General features: G+C 38.3%; 1 protein-coding gene across 1 annotated transcript in view; it reads left to right on the plus strand.

Moving 5' to 3' along the window:
- LOC140244944 (ubiquitin carboxyl-terminal hydrolase 9X-like) overlaps positions 1 to 25692 on the plus strand; it is an 84705-nt gene that overhangs the window by 23534 nt on the left and 35479 nt on the right. The window contains exons 2-23 of the mRNA XM_072324551.1: positions 3899 to 4134; positions 5643 to 5832; positions 7920 to 8032; positions 9398 to 9510; positions 10556 to 10610; positions 11652 to 11702; positions 12073 to 12191; positions 13078 to 13144; positions 14112 to 14210; positions 14749 to 14834; positions 15408 to 15546; positions 16078 to 16140; positions 16984 to 17073; positions 17448 to 17552; positions 20133 to 20339; positions 21218 to 21334; positions 21646 to 21796; positions 22134 to 22221; positions 22705 to 22756; positions 23123 to 23194; positions 23511 to 23614; positions 24929 to 25139. Of these exons, the coding sequence (XP_072180652.1) occupies positions 4024 to 4134; positions 5643 to 5832; positions 7920 to 8032; positions 9398 to 9510; positions 10556 to 10610; positions 11652 to 11702; positions 12073 to 12191; positions 13078 to 13144; positions 14112 to 14210; positions 14749 to 14834; positions 15408 to 15546; positions 16078 to 16140; positions 16984 to 17073; positions 17448 to 17552; positions 20133 to 20339; positions 21218 to 21334; positions 21646 to 21796; positions 22134 to 22221; positions 22705 to 22756; positions 23123 to 23194; positions 23511 to 23614; positions 24929 to 25139 (2403 nt within the window). The 5' untranslated portion in view covers positions 3899 to 4023. The remainder of the gene's footprint in view (positions 1 to 3898; positions 4135 to 5642; positions 5833 to 7919; positions 8033 to 9397; positions 9511 to 10555; positions 10611 to 11651; positions 11703 to 12072; positions 12192 to 13077; positions 13145 to 14111; positions 14211 to 14748; positions 14835 to 15407; positions 15547 to 16077; positions 16141 to 16983; positions 17074 to 17447; positions 17553 to 20132; positions 20340 to 21217; positions 21335 to 21645; positions 21797 to 22133; positions 22222 to 22704; positions 22757 to 23122; positions 23195 to 23510; positions 23615 to 24928; positions 25140 to 25692) is intronic.

The raw sequence follows: 25692 nt of genomic DNA on the forward strand, positions 1-25692 counted from the left end.
GACTGGTGATCCCGATGTGTTGAATATCCTTGTACTACCAGTAACATTCTTTCTCCAAAGAGTGCTTTGCATGATGGGCTTTTGCCATTCTATTACCGGTACTTACAAGCACAATATGTTTGACCCCTTGACTTTTATTTCCCTGGCTTTAATATCCTTTCACATGTACAGAGCTGCCAAGTCTCCCCGATTCTGCAGGAGACTTCTTGAAAAATTTGATATTTCTTCATGTCTGGGTATCAAAAGAAAATATAGAAAAGTCTCCCTTGTTTTTGAATAATTTTTGCACATGGAGATGCACGTTTAACATGCAAGTATCTTCCTGATTGCTGTATGGAGTCTCCCTGGCTTTGATGGGTGGATGTTGGCATCCCTGGTTGTGCCCACTGTAATGAGTGGCATGTCCAATGTGATACACTTACATATTTCTGATTGCTCTTTTGATTCCCCCTATTTTTTTTTTTTTTTATGTCGGTAGGTAAACCACCCAGACCATGTCTTTAATGCCCTTCCAAAGTGTGTGACATCTCTATGCAATGTCTACAAATCTAATAAAACTGATGACCTGATTTAACAACCAGGGGACCTTGTATAAGGAAGAGCAGCATGTGTACAGTACAGCTGTCCATATATGCTATCTACATCATTATATCTATGCATAGTAAGACATTGTGCAAGTGTAGGGTCCTATAGCTTACCTACTTGTATGAGGTTATAGCATAACCTTGTCAAAATTGCTCTGTCAAATGGGTTACTAGTATGAGTAATGTTTCTTTGAATGTTAGATAGAAGACCCGGTAGCATGGGGATGCATGGGTGGCCTGATTCATTTGCTGCCCACCAGGGTACATTCGCGCATTACAAATAGCACCAGGCAGAGAATATAGTGGCGCTATAGAAATTGTATGTTATGTATGTATTAGGTATGTATTTATTTTTATTATTATTATTATTATTATTATTATTGTCATCATCATTATCATTATTATCGTTACTTTATTGTTATTATTATTATTATAGTTATAGTACACATATTCATAATGGACATTCTCTTTATTATTCATATATATATTATATTACATTTGTTGTTGTTGTTATTTACAGTCATTAAGCTCACAATTTCTTTGTGAAATTCTGTCCAGCTTATTCAAAGTTGTTAAATGCTGTTAGAGGGCCTCCACATTAAAAAAAAAAAAAAAAAAAAAAAAATCTTGACTCTGCCATTTGGTTGTGTAATGTAATGATTCTTGTGTGACTGCCGGAGTTCATCTAGCAGTGCTAACTGGAGGTTCAGATTCGTCTGCGTACCTGTGCATATTTGTGTATAAGCATACATAAATGTGCATCGTTTGGGCCATTGTGCCTTCACTGTACGTTCACAGACAGCCATAGAATGTGTGCTGCACTTCTTTACAAGGCTTGCTGATTGTTATCATGTTATCAGATGTCCAATTTTATATTGGAGGCGATCCTTTGCTTACATTGATTGTTTTCACTCAGATGTGACATCAATACAATTGTATGTAATGCCAGCACAATGTAATGAATGTACAACAGTGCATGTGTAATAAAACCACTGATTTTACAGCGGCTTCATGGTTTTTGTAGGTGCTAAGTATTTACATGTACATGCTGTATCTGGTGATTGACTGGAGTGTCTAATACAATGAGAGTGAGGGATATACAACCTTGTAGTGTACATGTAGATGTGAATTCTTTAATACGCTGGCCTGGATGCTGCTTTGGTAGGGAAAATATACAATTGTCAGGTGTAACAAAGGTTAATTGTCCCCGCTGAACGAGTTCGAGCAGGGGACTATGAAACGGGCTCCGTACGTGTGTGTGTCCGTGCGTCCGTCCGTCCGTCTGTCCGTCCGTGCGTCCGTCCGTGTGTGCGTCCGTGTGTGATCAAAATGTTCAATTTGCTACTTCTCTGTCATTTATGACCCAATTTTGATTCTGTTTGCTTTATATGATAACACTACATGGGAGCTTTAAAACTTCTACACAGAATTTCAGTTGTGACCTTTGACCTTGACCTTTGACCTATATTGTACATTTTGCTACAAAATGCTACTCCTTCGCCATTTCTAACCCGATTTCGATTCCTTTTGCTTTATGTGATGGCACTAGGTGAGGGCTTCAAAACTTCTACACAGAATTTTGACCTTTGACTTCTTTGACCTTTGACCTTGATTTTTGACCTATATTGTACATTTTGCTACAAAATGCTACTCCTTCGCCATTTCTAACCCGATTTCAATTCCGTTTGCTTTATATGATGGCACTAGTTGAGGGCTTCAAAACTTCTACACAGAATTTTGACCTTTGACTTCTTTGACCTTTGACCTTGATTATTGACCTATATTTTGCATTTTGCTACAAAATGCTACTCCCTTCGCCATTTCTAACCCGGTTTTGATTCCGTTTGCTTTATGTGATGGCACTAGGTGAGGGCTTCAAAACTTCTACACAGAATTTTGACCTTTGTCTTCTTTGACCTTTGACCTTGACTTTTGACCTATATTGTACATTGGCTACAAAATGCTACTCCTTCGCCATTTCTAACCCAATTTCGATTCCATTTGCTTTATGTGATGGCACTAGGTGAGGGCTTCAAAACTTCTACACAGAATTTTGACCTTTGACTTCTTTGACCTTTGACCTTGATTTTTTACCTGTATTGCACATTTTGTTACAAAATGCTACTTCCGGCGGGGACACATATTACGCACCGCGTAATTTCTACTTTTCCTTGTTATCTTTTAAATCAGTTTTATCTTGTGCCATAGATTTGTGAATGTCATGCAGTTCTGTGATACCTATTTGTCACATCAAGGTGAATTATGTAGAACAAGGAAGAATGTTTTTAAAGGGAATGGTTTGGCCTTTTGGCGAGTCTGCTCCAGTGGTCTCGTGTACACTGTAGGCAAAGGTCATCTTAATGTGTCATTTGCATTTGTGGCAGCGATGATGTCTGCCTGTGCTAATCACTGTTTACACATTCATTATGTATCAACTTGTATTGGGCTGTACTGCCATTGTCATCTCTTTCATCACATGACAGTTAAAGGTACAGTTCAACATTGGGAGCAGTGATTTTAAAAATGTTCGAGTTCCCACATTTATTGCATATGATAGGAAATGAAATAGCATGTTAATTTGCAGTTGCGAGAAAAAAAATCTCAAGCTTGGATTTTCATCAGGCTGTTGTGAAAACGCCTTGTGCGCAAACTGCACTGTGCGTTTTATATGCTAATGGATAATATCCAGAGAAATGAAAAATGCCTTTTTTGAAGCATAGATGTTCTGTCTTATTATCATGCCAATGATATTGCATAAATGATCCAGTGATCAGTTTGTACTCATGAAATGAGACTCAAAACTTCATTCTTTGGAGTACAGTGTGAGTGTTTTCATTTCATTTAAACTCTTGATTACAGGTGTATGTACATGTAACAACAGTTTTTGTTGCCTCTCGAAAAAAAAAGAACGAAAATTAAACACTTCCCTCTATATCTCACAATGTTTTACACCTGCACACACCATAGTGGTACAGTCCTGCGCTGTACATGTACAATGTATAGTCTTGTTACAAGTCACAGAATGCAAGCAGATGATAATGAATTTGTGATGAGGGTACATGTAGTGAGCAGTGTTATTCTGTAGTCTGTTTACAAGTCAAAGGGTGCATGTAGATGATATTTGTTATGAGGATGTTCCCCTTCTTTCTGTAACTAACAGCATTGATTCATTACAATTTTTTTCCACCATATTTTGTACCTGCTCACACGTACATGTACACCTGTGATGGTGGCATATCTTGCATGGCACAGTATTGTTTCATTACTAATTCTATTGAAATTTTTTCCCCACCATATTTCGTACCCACCCACAGAGCATACACCTGCGATGGTGGCAGACCTTGCATGGCATCTGACAAGGATTTCACAATCGACTTCTCCGTATCGTTGGGACTAACCCTAGACTGCCCGGACCGCTTCCACCAGATCTAGGGCCAGGATGACACTGGGAATGAAAGGCACACCCACTGGGGGCGGGGATAGCACTCCTGAGACCACACCTCTTGTTCCACCACACCCATCTCCACCACAGCAGTTGCCCGGACAGCAGGTACAATACATAGGCGACTCCCGTTATAACAAAGTTCTTGGGACCGGCAGTTTTCTCCGTTATATCAAAACTTCAATGTTATTGCCGAACAGTAAAGTTATATATTGATGATGATTTTGGGACATGAATTTTTACTTTGTTGCAACAAGAATTTTATTTTAACCTATGATACTTCTAATGTCATGTGGTGATTCTAACTCATGGATTATTTGCTAGTAATCAGAACTTGACAAAAGCATTTACAATGGTACCCAATAATTTAACAAGTTGGGTAATTGTCATGTGAAGAGGGAAAGCATTTGTGAAATAAGCTAAAATACGAAGGGAAGCCTACATGGTACTTTGACAGGCAAACTTGTATTCTGCTTGGTGTTTTATAGAGTTGTGGTAATTGGAGTGTAATATACTTCTGAAGACCTTGATTTTGTAACGACATTTGGACTCTGTCAGATATATACTGCATGTTTGTGAGAATTGGCGGGTCAAGATAATGTGCTCTTCAACCTTGGGAACAGATGTCAGATGTTCTTTATCAGAATGCTCCCCAGACCAAACCAAACAGAACAGAACTTGTCCCACAATCTTTTGGTTGTTACTGTTGTGAATATGTCATCGTCAATCCTAGATTTGACTTTGTAGCATCTGTTTTCTAAATAAGATTTGTTACCATGACTTCCATTGTTATCGATCTGAACATTATAACCACATTTTCACAGCTGTGATGAACTTTTCCTGCCACAAAATGAACTCTGCTAACAATATTTGGCATGACTTCATAAGACGGGTTTTCACAAATGACCCACTAACTCTCCTACTGCAATGTCTTCTTCCCCCCCCCCCCCAATTGAAATTTGCAACGTTGTTATTTAAATAGCAATATTGAGTCGATGATGTACATCTCTTATGAAATGTGGAGTGCAAACGAGTGTTATACTTCACAATGCGGAGATAACGTGAACTTGAGATGAGTAGGTAAGGACAGCTATGATTAGGGATAATTTCTCAGTAGAGACAAGATGGGAGATACCAGTGCCCAGATTGCTTGTCTATCATAGTATTATTAAAGCCAGAACTAGTTTATTGTTACCAGGGAGGTTCAAAGTCTCGCATCCCTGTTGTTACGTGGTCTACTATGAGATGGTCTACTTTTTAGTTTGTTTAATACCACTGTGGCTAACTCATTCGGTCTACTATCAATTTCGTCTAATGCCTAATGACCAGATGGTCTAATTGCAGTTTTGTCTCCTTAATTTTTCCCCCGTTCTGTCTAATAAACTGTGGGTATAAGATGAAATGGGCATAGCCCATCTGCAGATAGACCAACTGGTAATGGGACTAGGTGGCAATTGGACTAAATGGTTATTAGATGAACTGGTTGTAGACCAAAATGGGATTAGACCATGTGGGTTGAGACCAAATGGCTATTAGACGAAGTCTGAGTAGACCAAGTGATAGATCACCACCAGAATTTAGTGTCAAGCATGTGGTCAACATTGTCCCTTCCTCAGCCATCCGAAACATTGGAGGGGGGCAGCGATGGAGGGGAGGATGTACAGGAGATGGAAGAGCCTCCCTTCCCCATCGACTCCCTGGCCCGACTGGATGAGATGATCAACAAGCCCCGCTGGGTCATCCCTGTCCTCCCCAAGGGAGAGTTGGAGGTCCTACTGGAGGCTGCCATTGACCTCAGCAGAAAGGGTATGGAGAGGATGCTGTAAAGTTTGTAAAGTTTGTTTGTTTGTTTTTCTCAGTACATGTTGACTACCTTGCTTTAAATGGTTTAGTACTTATAGCCCCTTTTTCATTAAAGGGATGGTATAGTATTGATGAAGATGAGGATAAGACCTTTCACTTTTTGAGCGGTACCAAGAAACCACATATGAAATAATACAGAGCATACCATTCCAAGAGGAACTCCGAGTTTATTGGATGAAAATCGGTTTTGGAATGACAGAAACATCCAAAAACAAAGGAAAACAAAGCGATTCTATTAAAAGGTGTTCTGTTTTGGATATCTAAGCTATGTCAAAACCAATTTTCATCAAATAAACATTGAATCCCTCTTGAAATTATGTGCTGTTTCATATTTCATAATAGGTTTCTTATTATCTCACCAAAAATGTTAGAACCTAAAGTTAGGTCTCACTCAGGACTATACAATCCCTTTAAACTTTTGTACTAATTGACAGACCAGTTAAAAAAAAAGAAAAATATGATGAATGAATGAATGACTGAATTAAGTGATTCGTAATAGATACATTTGTGCAGATTCATATCATTTGATCAGCAATCTTGAGAAAAAGAAAAACTAATTGCCCGGCCCCGTTTCATAAAAAAGATGCAATAAAACACAGCAATAAAAGTCAAAAAGTCAAACATTAGTTGGGTTTCAGCACTTCGCAGTTGAGTATTCAAAGACCTATGTCTGACTTTCTGACTTGAGTTTGATCTCAACTTCTATGCAACTGGGCCCAATCGATATGAGACCAATATAAACTGTGATACATTGAATAAAACAAAAGACTGTTTGACAGATCTTAGTAGACATATATAATGAGTTATCAGTTGATAATGTAGTGAGAAATGTTTAGATATACATGTTCATGAACAGAGGTTCAAAAGTGAAACCAACATATGACGTAAACAGCTGATAGTCAGCTGATGCTATTTAAAAGTGATTACAAAACCCTCCATTCAACCTTTTTCTAGTGCTGCTACCATTCAGTTTATGAACAGAGTGCTACAAAGACTTTGTACATGGGCCAGTATATGGTGTATATTGAAAGCTTTTGAAATCATAAAACATTTGCTTGTAAAATCTCTCAATCAGATGTAATATATTGCACATAGTTTTATGAACAATGGTTGAAATAGTTTTCAGAATAGCAATGCATTCTTTGTAATAGGAAATGCAACATTAGATTTATGTCCTTAGAAAAACACAAACTTTACTGTGGTCATATTATTATAATACTAGCTCTGTAAAAGTGGATATTTTGGCGTGAGTGATTTTTCGCGCTTGGCCAGGTAAGATGATTTTTGTGTGTTTTTATTCCGCGGAATCAAAGACTTTTCTTAGTGGAACATATGATGTGTGAAAATATTTACATGTTTTTATTTTCATGCTGCACAAATATTTCCACTTTAACAGTAGTTTTCAAAAGTTGTTGCTCTTACTTGCAAGGTTATCAGGTATGTGAAAAGAGGAAGAAGTATAATATCTGATTTGTCAACTCCAGAATCAAACAGCTTTGGAATTCTTGTGAACCACTTCAACAATACAGTGGATTTCTTTTCTATTTTCAGATTGAATATGGCGTCTTCAACCCTCTTAAACATTTAAAAACATACATGCAAGCTCATAAAAGTTAATCAGAAATAACGCCTATCAATGACATTTATTGTTGTAAGCTTAACATTAGATTAAAAAATAAAATCAAACTCCCTTCCAGTTTTGAAGGTGGAACTGAAACCAGTACTCGGAGATTTAGTTTGAGTGAGCGAGATATATAAAGACCAGACACTCCAAGACAAGAGCTATAATCAGAGTTGTATGAGTGTAAAATGTGAACACACGGTCACCAGGTAGATCATTGAGTTCAATTGAAATGAGTCGGCAGATCTTTCAGTACTTTACCAAAGTATTCTACCCCTTTAAGAAAAAGTTCATATATAAAGTTGAAAATTGATATTCACTGGGGTCATTGTTATGCAAACCAAAAAGATTCTGGCCTTTAATGCGTATATCACACTTTGAAGTGTACATATTTTTGTATATTTTACAGGTCTTGATGTCAGGAGTGAGCCATGCCAACGTTTCTTCCGCGATGGACTGACAATATCCTTCACAAAAATCCTCACCGACGAAGCTGTCAGCGGGTGGAAGTTTGAAATTCATGTAAGTCTGAGATTGGACGAAATCTCTTTATACTCTCACATGAATACTTTAATATGCTCTGACAATGTAGTTCACATTCTCTATTTGTTATTGCAAATTTCGCAAGTTGACTGATATTTGTGATATTAGCAGCTTGCGTGAGTACGCTATCACCTCATGAAATCACTGAGTTTTTTTCTTGAAAAGAAACAGTACATTATAGGACAAGTTCACCTTCATAGACATGTGGGTTGAGTGAATGCAGCAATATTAGTAGAACACATCAATGAGAGTTTGAGGAAAATTGGACAATCCGTTCAAAAGTTATGAATTTTTGAAGTTTCTGCTCAGTCACGGCTGGATGAGAAGACTACTATAGCTTGTGATGTCATAGGAGTACAACTTTGTAAAGAAAGTATAAAGAAAATTCAAGATATTCTCACTTTTCTCACATAATAAAAGAACACTCGACTTCTCTCTTTCAGAAGTCAGGGGGAATAATATTACCCCTAACATAAGTCAGTAACAAGTCAAGGAAATATGTACTTAATTCAAAAAGTCAAGTTTTGTGAAATTCTCTTTTTATTTTCCTTATATCATTGTACGCATGTGACATCATACACTGTAGTAGTCTTCTCCTCCAGCAGTGATTGCACAGATATTTTAAAAATTCATAACTTTTGAACCGATTGTCAGATTTTCCCCAAACTTTCACTGATGTGTTCTCCTAACACTGCTGCCTTCACTCAATCCACATGTATATAAAGGTGAACTTGTCCTTTAATATTTTGTCATGTGTATGACCTTATGTCAAGCTTGGCAAGTGTCAGTTTCTTGTCAGTGGATTTGCAAAATATTCTGGGGTTCATAGTGTTTTCTGTTTATATAGCACCAGAATGTGATACTTAATTTCTCATGTGATACTCTACACAGTCATCATAAGCAACATCAGCAAAATCAGTTTCAATAGGGGTTCACGTATATTCATAATTAAGAGTAAGATGCAAATAATATAATAGTAGAGCTAATATAAAAAGGAATATCAAGTACACAACAATACATACATAATTCAATTATATATAAAAACTTGTACTGTCACTGCCTGGTAATTTGTATATATTTATCTCCTATGGCGACCAGGGATGACATGTCATAGCCCTTTGTATCCAATGGAAAAGGTGCTCTAAGAATATCAACTACTATTATTATTATTTACTGCCGCGAACATTTATGCAACTTTCTGACATTACCCACACACACACACTCAATGTATTATATATGAACACACACATACAGACATATAAATAGACAAACAGTAATTTTATGATACGTCAGCAACATTGTAATTCATTTCATATTATTTCTTCTTTTTTTGTCTATTGACAGCGCTGTATCATGAAAAACACAGAGAAACTGATCGAGCTGTGTGTCTTCAAGCTTTCCCAAGATTGGTTTCCCCTTTTGGAGCTGCTTGCCATGGCCCTAAATCCGCTCTGCAAGTACGTATTGATAGTTCGCTAGGCTGCTTTTAGTTCCTGGGGCCTGTTTCATAAAGATTGAGCGTAAGTTGCAATCTGTCCCAAATTTCATTTCATAAACACTTTGCGATTGATCGCAAATAAAGCTCAATCTACTGAAAGTTAGGCTTGATTTAAAAAAAAAAATCAAGTGTGTCTCTCTTTCTACCTAGTAATGAAACAGGACTTTCGCACAATATTGAACTTGCGCTTGATTCACTGAGTTACACTCAATAAATCGAGCGTAAGATCAATTGCAACTCTTTATGAAGCAGGCCCCGGTGACACAACAAAAAGTACTAAGTATTAGTAGAGAAGAAAAGCCATCCATCCAGTGTGGGACCTGAAGTGGTTATGATGATGATGATCAGAACTGCAAGAAAATATATCTATTTTTTATTTATTTATTTTTTTTTTTTAATGACAGTATGGGTGACAAAGTCAGTTCTCCGGAAATGTTATGATTTCAGAGAAACTTCAACCAGTATCAAAGATTTATTTGGAAATCATCGGAAGTGTGCTGTTGAACAGATAACATCCCATAGCACTTGTTGAGGGCACAGAAGCTGAAAAATTAATGAGACTTGTAGGGATATATGAGACAAGGTTACCAAATGTTTTGTTTTGTTTATGAGTTTTTGTTTTTGTTTTTTTATTTTACATCAGTAGGTTTCCCTTACATTCACTCTTAAAACCTTTGTATTCATGCCACTTTTAAGGATTAAAGTATGACATATGTTCTCAAGTGTTGTGGAGAATTTGACAGTTTCATTTTTTGTGTGTTTTTGACAATGTTCCTGCTCTGTACAGCATCTTTGATGTCATATTTCATCACAAAGTCGTCAAATTGGCAATGTTGAACACATTTATGGCATTTGATGCAGTTTCTATGCCACAATTACAAACGTATGGCTGTAACTGTTATATTTCATTGTGAATTTCCCAGTGTGTATGACATTTCTTTTATGCACCTTCAACTTGAACAGTGCGCAGAAATGAATAACATCACATATTTTTTCTTTCACAGATTCCATGTTTTTAATGGTGCCAGACAATCAGAAACTGTACCCATGGGAGCACAGGTATGTCAAGATATCGTTAGTCCACATTTCTTGACAAAGGTCAAGGAAGAAACATTCAGCTCTGTACCAAATTAACTCGTTGAGGACTGACTGTTTGCTACAACAGACATTTCCCATAGACACCGAGTATACTCGGGACTCGTCCTCAACAGGTTAAGAGGGCAAAGTTGCTGTAAAAGTGGATATTTTCACGAGACTAATTTTTTCACGCTTGGCCGGGTAAGAAGAGTTTCGCGTGTTTTTAATTCCGCGGAATCAAGACATCATGCACAGGAACATATGGCAAGCAAATATATTCGTGTGCTTTTATTTTCGCGCTAGTTTCTGGTTGCGCGAAATGCACGAAAATTTCAACACCACGAAAATTTCCACTTTTATAGTAAACGGCTAGTGACTTGTGCCTGTCTTTTTGTAAATAGCTCCAGTAGCAACAAGTGTTATCCCACTTGGTGGGTGGTGGGGAGAACAAAACTGAAACAAACAAATGGAAACAACCCCAATAATTTCCTTTTGTGCAGAATACTTGGAACAAAACATCTCACAATTGCAGAGTTTCCTGCAAGACTTTCTTGGTATCATTTCTTTATGTAAGGCAGAATAGTTTCTGGTCCAGGAATGCAGAAATATGACAACGAATATGCAATCATTCAGTTGTATTTGATCAGATTTGGGCAATCTACCTGACTTACAGTAAGCTACAGATTTGTGTTCCTTATTAAGAGTGTCTTGTCACAGTGATACATTAAAAAAAAAAGAAAAAGAAAAGATAATTCATTAATGTCTCCAGAGGATATGGATTTGTAGGGTTTTGTTTCTTTTATGCAAAGTGAGTGAAATGTCAAACTTTTTCCAAGAGCCTGATGACTGTAGAGGTAAAGTTGCAATCATTTCTTGACTGTGTTAAATAGGTGGAATTTTATGGCTGAGAGAGAAGGTAGTGAATGATATTCAGAAAATTTCCTTGAATTTGACATAATTGTGTCCCGGTGTATCCAAGACAGAAGAAACGTCAAGAACTCTCTCATCTTTGTATGCTCACAGGTCAACAGTAACGACATCTTTGCCCGTCCGCCGGACATCAGAAATCCAAAGGTAGGTTACTGCCTTCATGGACATATGACCTGTCTGTGTAGTAACATGGTTAGATTCATATTTTTACCAAAGTGATCTTAACTTTCTTGCTGTTGTGTATATTAGAAAAAAATGTGCTAGTATACAACAATTTTCACATTGTTTAATATAGTTTTGTTCGAGGTTACTCCATTGTGTACCAGGTGTACATGTTGTCATGATATTCTGCAATGTACACAACTCTTTAGAGAATCAAAACTTTCAGTGTAATTGAGTTGATTAAAGGGCAATGAAGATGTTAATATGATTATATACTTTTTTGTTCCTTTTTTTTTCTTGCACATTGTACATCGATTAAGATATCTTTTTTGTATGCTTTGTATTTTTTTAGGGCTGGCTGGTGGATCTCTTGAATCGTTTTGGCACCCTTGGTGGTTTTGAGATACTCCAAGAACGTTTCCTGGATGAGAACCAATCTCTCAATGTTCCAATCATTCATGCTCTTCTCAGGTGAGAGATAGAAAGATAAAAGAGATAAAGATAGATCGAGAGGGGAGGAAGAGAGAGAAATGAAACCACTTTACTGTGTTACCATCAGCTGTAGAAGCCATGATGCCATGTGAGAGTCATACAAGATGAAACCAAAGCTGTGGAAGAGATGCAAGACAGAGAAAGTATAGAGAATTGTGAGCGAGTGAGAATATTTTCACAAGTGTACAACTCTTGCACTTCAGTTGTATTATGATTTTATAGTTGACTAGGCCCAAGGCCATTCTCTGTGCATCTGTTTGCCAGACAATAGCACAGCCGGCGCCACCTTTTCAAAAGTGGGGGGGGGGGGGGTGGGGGGAGGCCCACTTCCAGATTTCGCTAGCTAATGAGAAAAAAAAGAAAGAAAAGAAGTGCATCTTTCTCATTCCACTTCTGGGTTTCTTCAGCTGACAACAAGCAAAAAAAAAAAAAAAGAGATCTTCAGCTCAAAACGAAAGGCCTTAACGCGGTCAAAGTTTTCTTTTGTTCTATTTTTTTCTTGTGCCACTTCCAGGGTAAAAAAAGTGTTGGGGGATTACTCTAGCAGTGATTCTTTTTCTTTTCCTCAAATTATGAGAAGCCAGACTTAGGAGTTAAGTGCCTGTCCCATCCAAACATTCATGTTTACCCTCCACCATCCTATCAATCATGTTTTCCCTCCATCAATATGCTGTCTTCGCTTGATTTTGATTCATTATTTTATACAAGTTTGACATTGCCCATATTTTATATTCATTGAGAGGTTTACCAAGTAAAGGAATGACAAAAGCATATGAAACGCTGTGAAACTGTTGAGATTCTTTACAGCAGATGTATGTTGAAATGATTTCATTGCTTCATTTGACCTTCTGTTTGAATCTTGCAGGCCATGGGGTCAGTGCTATGAACTTCTTACACAAAACACTGTACAGATGCACTTCATGCCAATTGTGGTAAGTTGTGACGGTCAATTTTTATGGTGTGTAATGTAATAGTCATCCTGTGCAATGGCTGTATGTATGAACATACACATTGAACAAGGGGATTCATTGTTTCATGCCAGCACTAGTGGCAAAGGCACTTTAACTGTTCTTCATTAAAGGGATAGTATAGTATTGGTTAAGATGAGAATTCAGCTTTAAACTTTTTGCAAGATACTTAGAAAGCACTCTATGAAATGTTAAAAAGCATAAAATTCTAAGGGCAGTTTAGAATTTTATTTCAGTTTTTATTAGATGAAAATCAGTGTTGAAATTGCAGAGATATCCAAAAACAAGTAAAACAAAGCGTTCCTCATTAAAGTTGGGTCCAACTTTTATTGGGATCGCTTTGTTTTGGATATCTCAGCAATTTGATTTAAATTATTGACCTGCCATTTACCCAGTCCTTGATAATTGTACATAAAGCAAGTAAGTACACAGAGGGATATCTTCAGTAAAAACTAGTTTTGTTGGTATGGGTATATCTTATAATTACTCTTGACCTTCGTTGTTAATAGGTCATTACCATCTCTTATTACAGTGCTGTGCTCAGGTATCATGTTTGTTACCTGTCAAACGATACTTCTGCATAACAAAGCAATCACTGTAATTAGCAAATTTGATCTGTGAGAGAGACAGACGTGTATTAGCTTCTTCTCTAGTAGGTAGATTGCAGGTTTGCTGCATTCTATCCTAATAGAGTGTAAGATGCATGTAGTGCAAATGCCTGGAAGATAGTACTAAAATGAACTTTTGTAGTTTCAAAACAAATGTATGTCATGTAAATAGACCGAGTGATAGTATGAAAAAACAACTATGAATTCAATTAAGCATTGGAGTTTCAAACAGATGAGCATATCTCCAGTAGGTATGAACACAAGCACAGCTGGAAATGATTATATCGTAAAAGAGATTCATTTCTGATCCTGGTTACCTTCAGGACCGAGTGGTGGGCTATCTGGATGGTCTCTCAGACGAGGAGTTGAAGAAGGAATCCAAAAATGAAGCCAGGAATGATGCTCTCTCCTCTATCATCAAGGTGAGACAATTTTCCTATCACTATTGACAATACGGTAAGAACCCTCCCTCCCCCCATCCCGATCCAAAGTGATACCACAAGATGATTATATATCGCTTTTTAGTTACAGGTAATGCAGAATATTTTTACATGACACGACTGAAGAACAACAAATTCATTCTGATCTTTTGGTGTATGATATTACCATGGTAGTTTGTTTGTGTGTGTGCATGCAGATGCAAATTATTCAAAAAATGCAGGAGCTTTCCTCAACAACAACAACAAAAAAAACACATAAACAAATAATGTAAGACCTGTAATAGAAAGGCCATTATAACATAACCACTCATCACATAACTCGGTGCCAACCTTAAGGGATTTATAAGGCACATTATTATACGTGTATGTCCATGAATGCAACAGTCTAAATATGAAGAGTACATGTTAATATGTCTTGTGTAATTGTCCCACCCCCCTCCATTTTACGTTGAACCAGTTCTTGCTGTTGCTATTCTTTGACGGTAGAGATCATTATGTCATGTTTCCCCTTCCACCACAGGCATTGAGAAATCTTGTGTCCAAGGTACCCAACCAGGAGGAGAAAATAAAGGGTCTGGAGATGTTCAGACTAAAGATGATCCTAAGGTACGGTTAAAGACCTGGCAGTGTGGGAAAACATGGGTGGCCCGATTTAAGTCCATCTTCATTTGCTGCCCACTAGGGTACATTAAAAAATCACAGATAGTGCCCCTCAGCTAATATGTGCATCAAATTGTATGCTCATTGGTTACTAGCGACTTCAGTCAAGATTTCTCAGCTGTATGTAAACTTACATAGAAATCTGTGATAAAGCTATACACAGTTTGTTACAGGGATTATGCATTATGCCTCTACAAATTAACTTCTGTAGTGAATACAGTCTTGAAATTGTGGTTACAATCAAACCTGGGAAACAGGTGTTTAAACAGTTAGTCTCCAAAGCAGGAAGATGTCGCCATGGTAACACATAAAAGTTCACAAACAATCAATATCATGCTTTTGATGTTACTGCCATGGTAGTTAGTTGGAGTGAAAAACAAAAAATGAATTATTGATACAATGCCATCTCTAGAAAGTACTTTGTAATCTTGTAGGGCTTCACAAGAGAAGAATATTGCAGCAAGGAAGCATTTCCTTTGATGCTTTTATGATCTGTGTGACCTCGTTCCCTCGCTGCAGGTTACTACAGATATCCTCCTTCAACGGGAAGATGAACGCCCTCAATGAGGTGAACAAGGTGATTGCCAACGTGACGTACTACACCCACAAGCAGTCCGGTATGGATGAAGAGGAGTACCTGACAGCGGAAAGAATGGCGGTATGTCAGGCAAACCTCATCGTAATCATGATTTGTTTGAAAGTGGGGGGTAATGCTTATAGGCAACACTGCACACTGGCACTGGTCCGACGGACCCTGACCAGTTAAAATCACTGTCAGACCAGTAACCTTTTCAGGAATGGACCAATAAAAAATCGAAAAACTGGGTACCTACGGGTCTGACAGAAATGAGGTTGGACCAGTAGGAAAAAAAATGGGTTAGTGTGCAGCCCTGTATAGGCCAGCAACCACTGTACTGAGTGCTTCAAGTCCCTTCTGAAGGACTAGGCAGCATGGAGGTATGGTGCCGTGTCTAGGGGCACAACCGCTGCAGCCAGGGGCTTTGAACCCAGGACCTTGTGAGTGATAACCCATAGTCGTACCCACTGAACTACATGTGCTCCAAGACCAGGAAAACAAACTTTTATAATTTTATTTAAAAGAGCACCAACTGTAGTGTGCTGTGGATTGTCAACTGATGCAGAGCTGTATGTGACTTCTGTTTTATTTCTTGTTTTGATTTTAATCCAGGAATGGATCCAAGAAAATAAAGTCCTGAGTATTGTGCTTCGAGATAGCCTCCATCAACCCCAGGTAAGAAGCAATATCAACTTCTTCATGTTTGGCCCCCATGTTTGGCCTCCCAAGTGGCTAGTGGCAGCACTGCATAAAGTCATGAATTATTTGTGGCAGAATTCACATGTAGATAAGAGAGCTCTAATCCAAATGTAATGCAGGAAAATGTCAGTGAAAACACGAGGATTTGTCTAAAGACAAATGTGATAATCAGCCTTTTCAAATGTTTGATATAAGCCACCTGTGTTCATAAAACAGTCAAAACACTGGCTGAGATTAGATGCCCAAACAAGTGCACTCTCTTCTTAGCCCCCCCCCCCCCCCCATCTTGACTTGAAAATTAAACAAATGAAAACAAACTTTTGTCATCTGATAATCTGACAAGCACCATTCAAGTGTGTCTTTGGATTGATTGATATATATATTTTAACCTGTCACTCAATCAATCATATAGCTTGTCATTTGAAGATTTGGGTATATCTGGCAGCTGCTTTAGTGCCAATATTTTTAAAATTCTTTTATTTATGATGGTTTCCTGCCGCCTCTGTAATGCCATGCTCATCGAGCTACATGAAGGAATTTTAAAAATGTCAATTGCTTGATATGGAAATGCCACGCCTAGACAGTTACATTCCTCTCCCTGAAATCTTGCAGATGTCTTGAGAAGTTTGGGAATGCCTTCCATTATAATCTTCTGTGTAGGGGGGCAAATTTGTACCCCTATCATCCTCAGTCCAGATGTGCCATCATTGACTTCACTGCCATTTAATTACCCTTATTAACCCTAGTGCTTAGAAACGTTGTAATAAGTGCTTTATAAATTATATTTATTACTATTATTATTATTTTGTATCCCAACAGTATGTGGAGAAGTTGGAGAAGATTCTAAGGTTTGTTATCAAGGAGAAGGCACTCACCATGGAAGACTTGGACAACATCTGGGCAGCACAGGTAAGAAAAAAAAAATCCTCTATCTCTTCCCCCCCCCCCCCTCCCCACTATCTTTCTCTTTGTCATACTCATCATTTATCATCATTAATTTGGTACCTTTGAATTTCATCAGTTATCTTACATTTTGAAAGATTAAATAGAACTGGTTAAATTCTTCAAAAATGAATAAAATGAAAATGTTGATTTGAGAGGAAAACAGGAATTGTCATCTCAGTTTTGTTGCCATTGTAAGAATTATATATTTTGTAATAGAGAAGCTACCGAAAATAACAACAACATGGACATTGAGTTGTGAGTTTTCTTCAAATTGTTTCCTTCTACAAATGAAATTTGTAATATCACAACATGGATGTTTGTTTTCTAATGCACTTCAGGTTGGCAAGCACGAGGCCATTGTCAAAAACGTCCATGATCTCCTAGCCAAGCTGGCTTGGGACTTCTCTCCAGAGCAGCTGGATCATCTCTTCGACTGCTTCCAGGTATGTGCTCCCACGGTTTGTAGAACACCTGTGTTGTTCCTTTTGATAAACTTCTTCATTTGATTGGAGTACTTCCTTGATGGGATATAAACTCTGTGGTTCCTTCAGCCGTATATTTAGGCGTCAATGATATGTATAATTTTATCGGGCATGCTTTCAATGTACTGTAAAACGAGGAATGTTTGTGGGCATTTCAATTTTGCGAATTTCGCAAGAGCCAAGATTTGGGAAATTAGAATGCACACAAATGATCTTGTCTACACAGTATGAATTGAATGCCAGTGGCAATTCACAAAAATGTCATGCCGCAAAAAAGGCAGTCGGCTCCAATTCGCGAATATTTCATGTTGTGAAGATATCTTGCTTTACAGTACAAGAAGCCTAAACAGTGTCCTATCTATGAAGTTGACTTCAATAATAATGATCAGACAGTCTTACTGTTGTCTCGTCAATGTAAGAACTGCTTTCCCGGAGGTTCCTGCCATTGTTCCCTCTGTAGCATTGCCAAATACCAATTTTACTACACTCCTGGGTCCAGGAGAGGAACATAATGGATAAAACACGTCCAGGAATGCACGTACTGATTAGGATGTGAACCGAGGATCTCTTGTTTAACCCTATCTGTGTCACGCCCAAAACCTGCCATGTAAATGCTTGGGCCGATTAAATCGGCCCTATTTTGATTGACAGATTACTTCAAAGGCTATGACACTACCACTCTCTAAACTCATTTGTGATTGGCTGACAGTGTAAGGAAACGATATCCAGTGTGCAAAAAAGCTTCTCCACCTTCAACCAATCAGGAAAGCCTTCTCAAAGTCAAAAGAATTGTGGTGGCCCCGCCCATGTTTATTTGCATTCAGACTGCAATGTATTGTGTACAGTTTTGCTATAGGTTTCTTGTGTGGAGAACTTACACGAATCTGTATATGTGGGACTGTAATAAGATCGCCGTGTGTGATGAAAAGATCGTACACATGGGTCAATTTTCATCCATTTTATCTAAGTCAATATAGTAAAATATGAAGTGAAAACATTCAGGATAGGGATTTCAACATCTTTGAATTCTGTGAAGGGGTATGGTTTTCGTGATATCGGCCTCATAAATGAACTGTAGAATAAATGAACACTGCACATTCAGTGCAGCAGTTTTAGCTGTTTACTCTGCACTGACAGCGGTGCAATGGGTCTCTAGTTAGCCGGGGCTAGCGGGGCAGGGTGCTAGGAGCAATAAGGGTACAGTAGCCTCCTACCCGCAGCTGGACAGTCTCGGTCTCGAAGCTTAGGTATGTTTGACTGTCGATCATTATTATCTAATAAACCGTTACTTTATGAAACTTATGTTCAATGTAGGTTTATCATAAAGCAAATGACTACATTGATGGTTCAATTCTGTTCAATGAGGAGAGTGCAAATGAGTCTAGCATACTCAACAGGAATGGACACTCTGAAGACTGAATATTTTCAGTGACAATTTTTACCCTTAGATTATCTTACCATACATGGCAATATTATAGGACAAGAATAATCTAAACTACAAGTAAAAGTCGTATAATCGATTAATATTTTCATCCTGACTAGATGTCAGCATGCTTTATCTACTTTCATGCCAACATTTCATTCATAAAACCAGAAATTGTGCGAAGTGTGTAAAATGTAGGTTGTACTTGCCACACACTTTTGTTCATAAAATGAAAAATACTAATGCTACTGACAAAAAAATCACATCATCTGAAAGCTGAATAAATTCTCTACAACATTTGTATAGACCTTTTTGGGGTATAAGAGCATATTGTGTGAGAAAATGAGGTGGTAACATGTACAAGTAAGTCTGCAAAGATAATTATGTGACATAAGAGGGCGTCCTACTTAAAATGTGAGGGCGCCCTCACTCAGATTATTATGTAATATGAAAGTATAGACCATAAGCTTTCAAATGATGTATAACATGACACATTAATGTCAATGATAACAATCAGAACTGGCCAACAACAATCCCATGTCTCCGCACTGCAAAATGTCTGAACATTCTGGCTTCGTCTATGTGACAGAGATAGGGTTAAGATTCCAAGGCCTCATCCACTCCACCACAGTCACAGTGTTCCCATGAAGTGTACAGATAATGGATAAAAGTAATCAGTGGAATCCATTTGAGATTACTGAAACATCAATTCAATAACATCCTCTATTAATAAGGGTACCATAAAACTAGAAAACATTCTTGCCATGAAACATTGACAAATTGGAGCCGATGGCCTTTTTTGTAGTGTAAAATTTTTAGTGAATTGCTGACTGTGAAAAAATTGTTGAGTATATTACATGTACTGATTTGTGTAAACAAAACTGTCATGTGCATTTCACTTTTGTGAATCATGATGACTCCTGAAATTTGCGAAAGTGTTATGCATGCAAAACTTTGGGGTTTTACATTATGCTACTTGAGCAGAGTATATATTTTTGTCATGATACACTTTGATATGTAAAAATCATAGCCAAAAACCTTTTAATGTCATTGTGCAAAATACTGCCCGACCATACTATTGACCATTCCTTTGTCCAATGTTTTGCTTGACCCCACAGGACAGTTGGGCCACTGCCAGCACCAAGCAGCGAGAAAAGCTCCTGGAACTGATCCGCCGGCTAGCCGAAGACGACAAAGACGGCCTGATGGCCCACAAGGTCCTGTCCCTCCTCTGGACCCTGGCCCACCAGCAGGACGTTCCTACAGACATCATGGACCAGGCCCTACATGCCCACACCAAGATCCTGGACTACAGTTGCTCACAGGTAAGTTGCCAGGTTTCACAGAGCCACTGAGAGTTTTGAGAGAGAGAGAAAAGAATGTGGGCATCTGATAACACAGCTTTTTATGTGTCTTCGGCCATACAGAGTGTTCTGCCTCTTTCATTATATTTGGAAGCATTGTCAAAACTTGCACTTCTGAGGGAAAACATGTTGATATTTAGCGCTACTTTGCTAATCTTCCATCATGATATTATATCCAAAATGAAAGAGATCTGTGGCATTTTGTTACAACCCCTCAACAGTCTTGGTTCACATCAACCCGTTTCTGATTCAGAGATTAACTTGCAAAATAAGATACTATTTAATCTTGTATGAGAACATGAGATGAATCTGCATTGGCATATGGAATACATAAGACTGTGGGGATATGTAAGATTGGAGGTTGCCAATGTATCGACTCAGTAAACCAATATGTGTAGTAGGGACTTTGTATATTGACACACAAATAAGTACTACCTCTTCCTGACCTTACATGAATTACTCGTTAGCAGCCTAAATGCACCATGGAGAATTAGATATGAAGATGTGTATGCATCAAAGGAAGATGTGAGGACAGACACATTGTGTGAAGAAATGTTAGATATTATGATAATAATGATAAAAATAATGATAACAATAACAGCGATAACAATAATGATGATGATGATGATAGTCATAATAATAATAATAGGGGTATATATAATGCCCTTTGCCACTCAGTCTGAGTTCTCAAAGGGCACAACAACAACAACAAAATCTCTCACAGCATAAAAGAGAGAAAGAAATAGAGGAAAGAAAGAAGGAGTGAAGTTATATGCACAGAAATTGAGGTTTGTAAATAACAAGAGGAATGCTTATACCTCTCCCATTCCCCCTCCTAGGACCGAGACTCCCAGAAGCTGCAATGGATAGACAAGTTTGTGGAGGAGCTGAGGAAGGACAACTGGGTCATCCCCGCCCTCAAGCAGATCAAGGAAATCTGCAGTTTGTTCGCAGAGGTGAGTTCACACTTAGGAGGGTGGGCTTTCCCAGTCTAGCCAAGAGTGATTGTCCCTCTGCTGAGGATTTAAAAGAATCTAGTCGATTTGCTTCACATCTGTTCAATATACTGATTCTTTTAGTGGGAACTATAAAGTTTCTGTACTGTTGTGATTACATATTGATAGTGCACTGAATGAGTGCCATATCTCAAGCCGAATGGATATAAGTTCACCTGCATTCGTAGGTCATGTGTAGTTGAACGTCCATACTGATCTCTTGAACTCTGCGTCACCCTACCTTCTTACTTTCCTTGCCCCTGTCTATCCAGGCACCTCAGAACTACCCCTCAGCCCAGCGCAGCTCCCATGTGCAATATCGTCATGACGTCATCAACTCGCTGCAGACCAAACACTCGCTGGTGACACTCGTCGCCGAGAACCTCTCTAGCTACATGAACATTGCGAGGCAGTTTGCAAAAGGTATGCCACTTGGAGACAGACAAACAGACAGACATGAGGGAGTGTATCAGAATACGATGCTGTTTTAGTCGAAGCTGAAGAGGAATGAGGGATACCTTGTGTGGGTTTATGAGGTGTGAATTTATTGAATATCTGCTTTGCTGTTGTACTATTCAAGGAAAATATGTTTTTGCGTTGGTCTTCAACTTGGTTCATAACTTGTAAAAATTAAGAACCCAGTCAGCTGCTGAAAACAGCTTAAATCTGCTGTGCGATTGATCAAATTAATCAACTCTAAGGTGTTTCTTTGACTTTTTTTTCATGTTGAACTTCATGACATTGTGTTCTCTCTCTGCAGAAAACCCTTCTGTAGACCCTCACAACATTTCGCCACACAGCCGCTACAGCCATGTCCAGCAGGTCCAAGAGAGGCTGAACTTCCTCAGGTAATAAGGGCTGATTGCATGGAGTTTGAAATTTATTACAATTCTTATGACAAATCATGCCTGGATCATGCTTTCTTCAAGCTCATGGTTGAAAGATCAGAGATCCTCTTTCTGAATTTGTCATTTTTATGACGTGTTCGCATGTGCGAATTGCAAAAAGTACTAGTTTCGCTCATGTTGCGTAACATTGTGTGAATAGGTGAAATAATATTGTTGCTATTACATTCTGTGTGTATTATTAGTTTAAGAGCACCAGCAAACGCCAATGTTATGGTGGATTTACACTTTTTGTTTGTGGGGTTACATGCTCCGCACATCCTCCATGCAATAACGTGCTACTTCTCGTTGGTCTTCCATTCCAACACTTGATGCAGTAATAAGCAGTGGAGTTGTTTTGGTTTGATTGACTTGAGTAAATTCTTTCCACTCTGTTAGATGTCTTAGACTCATTTTGTAAGTTCACTTTGTTCTATTGTGTTGCAGATTTCTCCTGAAAGACGGACAGTTGTGGTTATGTGCTCCTCAGGCTAAGGAAGTGAGTATCGTTAAGTTTAATTGTTTTACTTCCTTTTAATGTCTGGAAGTACACTTCATGTTTGTTGCAACTGATTGACAAATTGTCCAACATCGATGTACATATGCATCAAACTAATCAGCATTTTGGTTCTAGCCATGCTAAAAAATCATGGACATACATCCTCAGGTAGTATTCAAAACTACAATCTCTTGATCACTGGACAGGCATCGCATCCACAGGATGACTGCATTTTTGTGTGTTTTGCATATATATTTCCTCGATTCCCATGTTAAATTTCATAGTCGGGAAGAGTCAGTCATGCAAACCATGCAGGTGTGATGGCAGAAATTGTGATTTTCATATTTCCTTCAATCTCGTTTGCAGATCTGGAACTGCCTTGCTGAAAATTCAGTGTACGTGAGTGACAGGGAGGCTTGCTTCAAGTGGTTCTCTAAGGTAAGATTGTTGCCCTCAATTTTGCACTCTTTGATTTGCCAGAATTCATGTTGTTGTTTTTTTTTGTGGAAAATTTTGGCAGAGGATGGACTGTTGCTTTGTATTTTGTATGGTTGTTGGCAGTGTTTAAAATTACAGCTTTTTGAATAAAGAAAAAGGCTGAAAGGAAATATACTCGCTGATTTTTATCAAGCTGACTATACATTCACCCCCTCCCCCCCCCCCCAAAAAAAAAGGTGTTGTAATGTGTCACGAATATATCACCCCAACCAATATCCTTGGTTTACATGTTGATGCTCAACGATCATATTTACAGCTTATGGGAGAGGAACCAGATCTGGATCCAGAGATAAACCGAGACTTCTTTGAGAACAACATTCTACAGTTGGACCCAACCCTCCTTACAGAGAATGGCATCAAGTAAGCCCAGTGTAGGATGTTTGGCATGATGGAGTCTCATGCTTACTCCTGTGTAATGTATGAAGTCTCAATGCACTTGACGCAGCCTTCATCACCAGTGTGAAAAGGCAAATTTTGTTGATAGCTTCAATTGAGGGAGAAGGCATACAAAATAGCAGAATGAATATAAAAAGAGTAAAAGAATAAACACATCGATCATTTTTTTCTGAATGATGTAATTATTTTTACCATACTGGTAAGGTGAGATAGCTGACTTGGGCAGTAGATGTTCCTCTTCTTCAGAATAGAGAACTCCAGGTCATTGCTTTGTAAACTCTTCCATTTTTTTGCAACAATTTCAGATTTAAGGGACTGTACAGTTCTGGTTGAGGTTAGGATTTAGCTTTTAATGTTTTGCGAGATATTCAGAAACCACTCTATGAGATGTCAAAGAGCATGCAATTCTAAGGGGTATCAAAAGTTTATTTGATAAAAATCGGTTTTGAAATGGCTGAGATGTCCAAAAACAAGGTGAAACAAAGAGATCCTAATAGAAGGTGTGGCCTGTCGCCTTTATTATTTTCACTTTTTTGGATATCCCGGCCATTTGAAAACCAATTTTCATCAAATAAACATTGAATCCTTCTTAAAATGACATGCTCTTTCATAAGAGGTTTCTCATTATCTCACTTGGGAATGTTATAAACCTGAATCCCTACCTCAACCAGTACTGTAGAGTCCCTTTAAATTCTTTTTTTTTTTTTCATATCTGAATCTATGATCACCATAGTTGGTAATTAAGGTTATTACTATGCTTGATTGCTACTTTGCGACAACAGATCATTGATAGTAATGCAGGTAATGCAAAGCATAAAAGAAAAAAATAAAGAATTGAACAATAAAAAAAAATGCTATGCAACCTTACATGTTAGACCCAGTCAAACTTACACAAACCTGTACAAATTATCACTGTATCAGTACAAGTACAATAAAACAATTTCAGTATTGTGTTAATTATTCTTATAGCAGGGAAGGGATGAAGAGACCAGAGGTGATTTTGAAGATTGGATTTTTTTTTTTCCTTTTCTGTCATGAGAACCAAGGATGCAACCTTTATTTTGCCTTTCTCGTATGCTTCTTTCCCTTTCTTCCCCTCACCCTTCTGTCCATCTCCCCCCTCCTATCTCCCTACCTCTCCCTCTTTCCTCTCTCCACACCACCGTCTCTTCTCACGGTCCCTCCCCTCTCCATTCATCGCTCTGTCAACCTCCTCCTTCTCCCTCTCCATCCCTCCCTCCCCTCATTCTATCTCTCTCATGCCACATGTCCATCCAGATGCTTTGACCGTTTCTTCAAGGCGGTCAATTCCAAGGAGGGCAAGCTAGTTCCCAAACGGCGGGCCTTCCTCATGGACGACCTGGAGCTCATTGGCCTGGACTACCTGTGGCGTGTGGTGCTCTGTGCTGGGGATGACATCGCATTCAAGGCTATCGATCTCCTCAAGGAGACATACACCAACCTTGGGCCCAAGCTGCAGGCCAGCCAGGTCAGTTCCATAGTTAGTGGAGGGGTTCGTTTTGTGACATTGTTTGTTTTGTGACATTGTAAACTGACATACAATGTGTACTCAAAATCACTTTCAGGGACAGTGCATAAGTTTGCTTATATCATTTGTTTTGATTTCTGAGAATTAGAATATAGGTAAAATGATGTACTCTGATGACATTGTGCCGATCAATATTGTAAAACTATGCAGACAGTTTCACAAATGTACCTGTGTCTGTATTCGTAATACATGTAACAGCAGTGTTATTGCCAGTTTCTTGAGTTGCCATATATGTTTTTGAAATGATTAACTCTTTAAGATATTGCCTCACGTATTGTATCCATGGTGGGAAATCCCCAACTTAAATGTTTCCTGAAAAGGGAAAATACTTGTATTTCTCATGTCATTACTATGGTTCTAGATTGTGAGTGTGATCAGCCTATCATGAAATTACCCGTGGCTTGCAAGTTGCGGTTGGTGAAATGCATTCCGAAATGGGTGTATTTGACTGTACCGTATGACTCCTATTTTTCCCCCTCTTTCATGGTCTCAT

This window comes from Diadema setosum, chromosome 21 (genome assembly GCF_964275005.1).
Source record: "Diadema setosum chromosome 21, eeDiaSeto1, whole genome shotgun sequence".
In the NCBI taxonomy this organism is placed as follows: domain Eukaryota; kingdom Metazoa; phylum Echinodermata; class Echinoidea; order Diadematoida; family Diadematidae; genus Diadema; species Diadema setosum.